The following is a 9,576-nucleotide window of genomic DNA, read 5'->3' as shown; positions in this document are numbered from 1 at the left end:
TACTGAGTAAAAATATATTTATATAGTTTTATGTAAAAAATATTTAAAAACTGAAAAAAGTACTGACAAAAATGTATTGTATAATTTTTATGCAAAAAATGCTTAAAATCTGTACATTTATCTTTGTTTTGTAAAATAAAGTTGTTAAAAAAGATATAATTTAATAAAATGATTTAGTTTTACTATTAAAAAAAAGTAGAAATAGCAAGAGCTGAACAATACCGTCCACTAGAGAACAATCTTTATACTATGGTGATTGTTTCTTTCCATATCACCATATTCCCATACCATAGAATCTTGCTTTTCCATCAGACATAGGTTACTCCATTAAGCCACAGCTGGTTTGGAACTAACAGTTGGAGCTTTGGTGTGTTTAGAAGACCGTAAAAAATTTGTGCTGATTTTAATTAGCTTGAAAAATTTGTCTATGTATGGTAAAGGGTTCAAAATAAATTAAGCAATTGTTCTTATTCTAAAAGAATATGAAAAAGAGGTATTTGCCTAAATTTACAATGTTCATTATGGAGCAAAATTAATTCTATTATATCAGCATATTTATAGAAAGCAGATTATTTTAAGCAATGTGTGCTTTAAGTGATAGAAAAATGATATTTGAATGTGAAAAAAATATGCAATATTAAGGATGGAACTAATTGTTTTGCATTTGTGATTTAATGTACTCTATTTTCACATCATGCCTGTTGATTAGAAAATTCTTTGAGACAAAGAGTTGAGAAGATTTATGAATATAAGCTAGATACCATGTCATTAATATCAGTTTGACAAGCGATGTGTGTATCTGGGGAATTTGAAATAATTTAAACATTACAAACTTGTACATAATTGGTAATTGCTAAATACCTAGGAGAGGCTAGTATCATGTAATTAGTTTGCTATGTCTTCCAGGAATGTAACTTTATTGTTATATTATTAATTTTCCTGCTTTTACTGCAACAATCATGAACAGAAAAACAAATCATTTTCAAATCATTCAATGGTGATAAAGTTATTTGTATTTTATCAGTTGATTAAGGCTCCAATTAACAAATTGTAAGAGGATAAAATAAAATTTGCATCACCTGTTAATGAGATGGCTCTTAAAAAAATCTCTCTGGGTGCTCAATACCTTTCCCAAACAAATTAAACCTTCCCTATCAAATCCCCAGAAATGTGATTTAATGAACCCCTCAATGATATTCTTCTCATTAAGATCTTCTCAAGAACATTCTCTTGTCTTGGGTTGGTTCCAAACTGTTGACTTTAGAATTAATTTTTTTAGTTAATAGCTTCATTCACCAAATTCACTGCTGATTCCCTCCCATGTCTGCTCTACCTGGGGAAAGTCATAACCTCTCCTTGGATCAGAATCAAAGGCTTAGGTGCTGTTTACATGTGGAAACTGTATCTAAAGGTTTCCGGTGTTTTGGAAACAACAATTTCAAGCACTGTGGTGTCTTTCAATAATATTTTATGTCACATTTTCTCTTTACAAGGAAGTGAGGAAATGTAGGAAAATATGCTTGTTGGTGTCACCTACCCTCAGCTTTTCTAGTGCTTGCAGTTTAGGGATTATAAAGGAAATGAGTAAAGAATAATGTTTTTTCCTTCTATTGACTTTTATCACAGATACCTGGTTGTACATGTTGTGGTTTGAATGTTTGCACCAGAGACTTGCACTATTAGAAGGTATTCCCTTGTTGAAATCGATGTGGCCTTGTTTGAGGAAGTTTGAAACCCTTCCCCTAACTGGCTCAGAAGGCAGTCTTCTGGATGGCTTCAAATCCAGATGTAGAGCTCTGAGTGCCTCCTCCAGTACCACGTCTCCCTGAATGTGCCATGTCTTACACCATGATGAGGTGGAACTAAAATCTAGCCTTAATTAAATATCTGTTTTTGTAAGAGTTGCCTTGGTCATGGTCTCTTCACAGCAATGGAAACCCTAACTAAAGCACTCTATAAATTCTCAGTCAGGTTTTTCTAAGAAAACACCTCATTGTGCCCACAAATTACTCTTTTTTTGTTTTTGTTGTTTTTTGAAAGCAGAATCAACAGACAGACAAGAGCAAATATAAAAATAGAATTCTTTGCCTGCCCACATGTAAGGAAATTTTAATTTTTTATTTATAGTCCATCTACTTTTTGTAATCTAAAGCAACTTGCTTGTTGATGTGAGGAAATCTGAAGATAGTTTTGTTCTTTACTTCACTGAAAATAAATATTTTTCTTATACATGTCCAGTAATTGCTATAAATGTCCAATAATACATTGTCAAATGAATCGTCAAATTTCATTTTTATGTCTTTTTTTAATTGAATAACTTTATTTTTAAAAACAAAGCTAAATCTACAGATTATAAGCATTTTTGCATAAAAGTATACAAATACATATTTGTCAATACTTTTTTAAAAAGGTTTGATAGTGTGCATTAAGTTCTTACTGGTTACAATAAGCATAAAGTACATGTGAAACAAGATGTAACCTGGAATTAGTTACAGTTTTCATTCTGTGTAAAGATTAAGCATAATGGTTTTTCATTTTCTTTCTTTTTTTTCTTGAGCTTCATATAGTCTGTGAGTTGTTTCTGAGGTGTTCAGAGTTTTAGGGGGTTAGTATCCAGTTATCAGTGAGTGCATATTATGTCTGTTCTTTTGCGACTGGGTTATCTCACTCAGGATGATATTCTCTAGATGCATCCGTTTTATTAAGAATTTCATAAAGTCATTATTTCTGATGGCTGAGTATTACTCCATTGTGTAAATGTACCACAATTTTTGTATCCATTCATCTACTGAAGGACATCTAGGTTCTTTCCAGCTTCTGGATATTATAAATAGGGCTGCTATGATCATTGTGGTGCATGTGTCTTTGTTGTATGTTGGAGCTTCTCTAGTGTATATGCGCAGAAGTGGAATAACAGGTCCTTCATGTACTACTATGTTCATTTTTCTGAGGAATCTCCAGACTGATTTCCAGAGTGGTTTTACCAGTTTATAATCCCACCAACAGTGGAGAAGTGTTCCTCTTTCTCCACATCCATGCCAGCATCTGCTGTCATCTGAATTTTTGATCTTAGCCATTCTGACTGGTGTAAGGTGGAATCTCAGGGATGTTTTGACTTGCATTTTCCTAATGGCTAATGCTGTTGAGCACTTGCTTAGATGCTTATCAGCCATTCAGTATTCCTCAACTGAGAAATTTTGTTTAGCTCTGTACACCATTTTTAATAGGGTTGTTTGATTCTCTGGTGTCTATCTTCTTGCATTCTTTGTATACCTTAAATATTAGACCTCTATCTGATGTAGAGTTGGTAAAAATCTTTTCCCATATTTAGATGGCTTACCTGGTCCTGGTTTAACTTTACTACCTGGTATCTGTCCAGGAATTCATCCATTTCCTCCAGATTTTCCAGCTTTGTTGAGTAGAGGCTTTTGTAGTAGGATCTGATGATTTCTTGAATTTCCTCAGTTTTAGTTATTACTCTCCACTTTCCTTTCTGATTTTGTTAATTTGGGTACTCTCTCTTTGCCCTCTAGTTAGTCTGGCTAAGGTTTTATCAACCTTGGTAATTGTCTCAAAGAACCAGCTCTTGGTTTTGTTATTCTTTGAATGGTTCTTTTTGTTTGTATTTGGTCTATTTCTGCCCTAAATTTGATTATTTCTTGCTGTCTACTTCTCTTTGGTGTTTCTGTTTCCTTTTATTCTAGAGCTTTCAACTCTGCTGTCAAGTTGCTAGTGTATGCTCTCTCCAGTTTCTTTTTGGAAGCACTCAGAGCTATGAGTTTTCCTCTCAGTATTTTTTTTCATTGAATCCCATAGGTTTGGTATTCTTGTGTTTTTATTTTCATTAAATTCTAGAAAATCCTTAATTTCTTTCTTTATTTCTTCTTTGACACTGCTATTGTTTAATAAAGCATTGTTTAGTTTCCACGTGTATGGGCTTTCTGTTGTCTTTGTTGTTATAAAAGAGGAGGCTTAAACCATGGTGATCTGATAGGCTGCATGGGAGAATTTCAAACTTCTTATATCTATTGAGGCTTGTTTTGTGACTGATTATATGATCAATTTTGTAAAAGGTGCTGTGAGGTGCTGAGAAGAAGGTGTATTCTTTTGTTTTAGGGTGATATGTACTGTAGATAGCTTTTAATGCCAATTGGTTTATAACCTATGTAAGTTTTAATGTAGTTTCTGTTTACATGATCTGTTCATTGGTGAGAGTAGAATGTTGAGGTCTCCCACTATTATTTTGGGCGATGCAATGTATATTTTGAGCTTTACTAGGGTTTCTTTTATGAACATGTATGCTTTTTTATTTGGAGCTTATATGTTAAGGATCGAGAGTTCCTCCTGAAAAATCTTTTCTGTAATAAGTAAAAAGTGTTCTTCCTTATCTTTTTTGATAACTTTTTTTGAAAATCTACTTTATTTGATATTAGAATGGCCACTCCAACTTACTTCTTTGGGCCCTTTGCTTGGAAGGTTTTGTCCCAAACTTTTACTCTGAGAGTGTCTGTCTTTGTCTCTGAGATGAGTTTCCTGCGTGCAGGAAAATTCTGGGTTTTGTTTATGTATCCAGTCTGATAGCCTATATATTTTTATCGGGGGAATTGAGTCCATTTATGTTAACAGTTATCAAGGAATAGTGGTTGCTGTTTCCTGCTATTTTTTCTTTTGGAGGTAGAATTGTGCCTGGGTGTATTTTTTCTTTTAGTTTTCTTGATTAGGTATTTTCTTGTTTTTTTTTAACTTTATTTTTAATAAACAAAGATAAAAAAACAAATTTTAAGCATTTTTGCATAAATGTATACAGTGCTTGGCTTTTTTCTTAAGGTTTGATATTCTGCATTAAGGTCTTACTATTTACAATGAGCAAAAAGTACATGTAAAACAGGATGTAACCCGGAATTAGTCAAAGTATTCTTGGTGTGTAAGGATTGAGTATAATGTTTTCTTTTTCTTGAACTTCACACAGTCTGTGAGTTGTTTCTGGGGTAGGCCTAGCTTTCTGGGGTTAGTATCCTATTAAATGTGACTACATATTATGTCTGTTCTTTTGTGACTGGGTTATCTCACTCAGGATGATATTCTCCAGATGCATCCATTTTCTTAAGAATTTGGTTAAGTCATTCTTTCTGATAGCTTAGTAGTAACCTTTGTGCAATACATTGTGTAATAGGAAACAGAAACCACTATTCCTTGATATCTATTAACATAAATAGACTTAACTCCCCAATAAAGAGACATAGGCTATCAGACTGGATACATAAACAAAATCCAGCATTTTGCTGCATACAGAAAACTCATCTCAGAGACAAAGACAGGCACTATCTCAGAGTAAATGGGTGGGAAAAAAACTTCCAAGCAAACAGCCCCAAGAAGCAAGTTGGAGTGGCTATTAATATCGAATAAAGTAAATTTCCAACCAAAAGTTATCAAAAAAGATAAGGAAGGACACTTTTTACTCATTACCGGGGAAATATGTCAGGAGGAACTCTCAATCCTTAACATATATGCTCCAAATACAAAAGCACCCACATTCATAAAAGAAACCCTACTAAAGCTCAAAAAATACATTTCACCAAACTGTCCTGTTCTTAGTTACATTAGCAAAGGTTGTTTGTCTACTTTAAATTGTAAGATAAAAATTTCATTATTGTAAACTTTTGCATTTAACCTTAATTCAGATAACATATATTGTATAAAATATATGGAATTGGATGTTTAATAACTAATTTTGAGTATGCAAATATTGTAAATTTATTAATATGTTAAGATTTAGTGACATGTATTTTACATTCCTGCATATTTAGTCATGTTTGTGAGTATATGGCCCTCAGTTCAACACAGACCTCATGACCCAGGTAGTCTGAAGCATAAAAATGAAATATGAATTTAGAATGATGCACTCGCAAAATGCTTCTTTTGATGGGGTTACTATTCAAAGTCCATCTAAAAAATACTTGCTAAGAAAAACAACTGACATCCTGCCTGAATTGAGAAAGAATGTTATTCATCTCCTAAACTAGACAGATATCCAGTTTGTATTCTCCTTCCCTTGAAGGGAAATAAAAGAACTTTGGAAAAACTGGAAGTTGTGGGGCAAACTATGATTTCACTGATAGACATTGAAATTAATTACTTGGGCATAAAATGGACCCTTATGTAATCTGATGTAATAGTGTATATGCATAAAAGCCTTATTTATCTGTGTAATTGTAATGTTATTAATACAGTGTTCAAGAAAATTAAGACAAAGACACTGCCACTGGGGGACTTTTATAACAGAGGTTGAATTCACCACTCTGATTCCAGGCCCCTTTTCAGATAAAGATCAGCCAACATTTATATGGACTCCAACACTGCTTTTTGTCTTTGAACACTCACATAGCCATTTGAAAATGGAATAGACTCCTTCAGTTCTAACTCAAAGAAATTAAATATGATATAGAAATTCATAAGCTGATAGAAACTATGTGAACTTCTAATACAATGATACTCATATGCTGCATGTGCTACCAGAAACAGTGCTCTGACTCTACTACCACAATGTGGCAAAAACTCAGTGCAATGAATTTTTTAAATCTCACAACATAACAGTACACACTTGTATGAGTATCATACAATGTTGTATGTATATAGTAAAAATGGCCATCTTACTAAAAGCAATCTACAGATTAATGCAATCCCTGTCAAAATTGCAACACAATTTGTATAGACCTTAAAATAGCAATTCTAAACTTGGTATGGGAAAAATAATAAACCTAGCATAGCCAAAACAATCCCAAACTGTAAAACAACTTCAGAAGAAATAGAAATCACCATCCTTGGCTTCAAGCTGTAATATATAGCAATAGTGAAAGAAACTACATGATATTGGTCCAGAGACAGACACAACAATAAATGGAATGGAAGGCCCAGAAATAAACCTGAAATCCTATGCACACTTGATTTATAATAAAGAACCCAAAACCACACAATGAAACAAATGCAATATTCTTTAACACATAGTGCTGGACTAACTAGACATCTAGATGTAGAAGAATGAACATAGATTGATATTTTTTTTTGACCTATTAAAAAGTCATTTAATGTATACTCCAGATGGCCAATACAAGCTGGTTAGACATTAGCCCTTGAAGCGTTTTTTTAGTCATATAAAAATGTTCTGCCTTGTTAAAAAAAAAGTTAACAAAAACATATCCATCGGTAAATGGGCTTCAATTATCTTTTTTCCTTTTGCATGTTTGTAAGGTAATTAAATATGCCCATGTATGAGTCTCTGAGTGGACCATTAGCTAATCAGCTTTGGCAGTACACTGCACAGAGGTATACTGCCTCTGGTTTCGGACATTAGGTTAGCTTTAAGCTTACTGGCTATTCCAACAACTGGAGGCAGCTTGGAACCCAGTCCCTGGAAAGCATTTGTAGGATTAACTACCTTGTCCACGGTGAGAGGTCTGGGTGTAGACTTGCTAATCCAAGGATGTCTTAAGGCTTGAGCTGGGGTGAGACGGGCAGAGGGGTCCCACTGAAGGCATCTTTTCAGAAACTCTATGAACAAGTAGTCATCGCACCCCTTCAGAGCAGTTGCCCAGTCTTTGCTGCCTGGTTGGCCCCGCTTTTTACCCCTGCGTGAGCGGCCCCCGAGAAGCACAACCCTCCCGTCTGTCTGTGTAGTTACGGAGCAGTATCGAGGCAAGCCTTTGGAGTTAATAAAGTACTTGGCACGTTTGGATTGCTCCAGAAGTTTCTGCGGTGGCATCCCTAGCAACTCCATCATGCAGGCCAACTGGTCTCCTTCGTCCTCTCCAGGGAACAGGGGCTGTCCTGTCAAAAGTTCTGCAAGGATGCAACCAAAACTCCAGATGTCGATCGGCATGCTGTAGCAGCACCCCAGGATGATTTCTGGGGCTCTGTAGAAACGGGACTGGATGTACGTGTAAAGCTTCTGATACTCGAAGCAGCTGGACCCAAAGTCAATGACCTTGCTTGCACTTCGTCCATGATGTTTCAGAAGAATGTTTCTGGCTTCAGGTCACAGTGAATGATCTTATTTTTGTGAAGGGCATCCAAGGACTGCAAGATGGACTGAGCAAACTTCCGAACCAACTGGACGCTGAAACCCTGAAACTTGTTCTTTTTAATGAGCTCATACAGGTCTATGCTTAGCAACTCAAAGGCCATGCACACGTGGTTCCGGAAGGTGAAACTTTCTAGCATGTGGATAACATTCATGCTACCAGTCTTGTCTTGCTTTTTAAGATGCTCCAAGATCCGGATTTCCTCGGCCGCCTGGCGATGAAAGCGCTTCTCATTGCGCACCATTTTCAGGGCCACGTACTGTCGGAGTTTGTGATCATAGACCGGGGCTACCTGTCCAAAACTCCCCTTGCCAATAATTTTCAGCACCTCATAACGGTAAGCCAGATGGTCTCGAGGCACGTGAATATAGGCTCCATCAGCATCGTCATATCCCCCATTATTGGGACCTCCGATAACTCCTTGCCGCTTTTTGGCGTTTGGACCCACAAAGTAGATTTCCGGGTAGCTGACGATCTCCATCTTCTCGTAGGCAGTGAGGTGGTGCTTGTACTGCTTCAGGGCTTGCTCGGGGGTCAGTGGCAGCACCTTAGATGGTCTGGACGAGAGGCTGCATTTCACTGTACCCAGGCTTTCTGAACTTTTCCCCTGAGAAGCAGGAGAGCACTTTTCAGAGTTGCTGATGCCATCTGACTGGAAAGTATTGGATCTTCTATTGCCAAATTCTTGAAACAGCCGCTCCACCTTCATCTCACTTCCATTCACTAAGTGCTGAGTGTTGCTTCTCGTGAATGGCTCAGTGGTAATATTTAGCCTTCTGGAGACTGGTGCTTCAGAGGGATTGCAAAGTGTGTTTGAACAGGGTGGACACTTGGTTTCATCTATCATCATGAAAGTATCATAGACACCATCCCCCAACCTCCGCTGCTGCGGCGGGAGCCCGGCCCCCGGCAGCGCCGCGTCCTTCCTCCCGCGCTCTCGGGCTGCGCCTCCCATCGCGAGCTCGCCCCGCGGGCACAGAGGCGGCGATTGGCCCGGTGCGTCGCCTCCAGCACCGCACCTGCAGGCTTCGCTACAAGCCGCGGCTCAGCTCTCTAGATTGATATTTCTTATTTAAACAAACTTATGTCCAAGAACATCAAGGATCTTGACATAAAACAGATACACTAAATGTCATAGAAGAGAATGTGGGAAATACAATTGAACACATTGGTCAAGGAGACAATTTCTTGAAGAGAACAGCAATGGCTCAGGCTCTAAGATTAACAATTGATTAATCAGACCTCATTAAACTGCAAAACTTCTGTAAGCAAGGGAAACTTTCAGTAGGACAAATCAGCAGCCTACAGATTGGGAAAAGTCTTCACCAATCCTACATCTGACAGAGGACTATTATCCAGAATTTACAGAAAATAAACTTAAAACATTAGATACCATCATTCCAAATAACCAAATTAAAATTGAATGTCTACTGAGAGGATCTGCCAGAGCCTTACTGATACAGTTGAGGATACTTGCAGCTAACTACTGGACTGAGCA

At 36.8% G+C, this 9,576-nt stretch overlaps 1 protein-coding gene across 1 annotated transcript; it reads right to left on the bottom strand.

The window, feature by feature from the left end:
* Positions 1-7,288: 7,288 nt before the first annotated feature.
* LOC308422482 (dual specificity tyrosine-phosphorylation-regulated kinase 3-like) lies at positions 7,289-9,033 on the bottom strand (the record flags this gene model as incomplete). The annotated part of the gene is given in 2 exon segments (XM_080919095.1): positions 7,289-8,022; positions 8,025-9,033. Coding segments are annotated over 2 exon segments (1,743 nt in total).
* Between the last annotated feature and the right edge of the window lie 543 nt (positions 9,034-9,576).

Source organism: Micromys minutus, assembly GCF_963924665.1.
Source record: "Micromys minutus genome assembly, chromosome: 7".
NCBI classification, from domain to species: Eukaryota; Metazoa; Chordata; class Mammalia; order Rodentia; family Muridae; genus Micromys; species Micromys minutus.
Note: the sequence above shows the minus strand (reverse complement) of the source record. Positions and strands in the feature narration are given on the sequence as shown.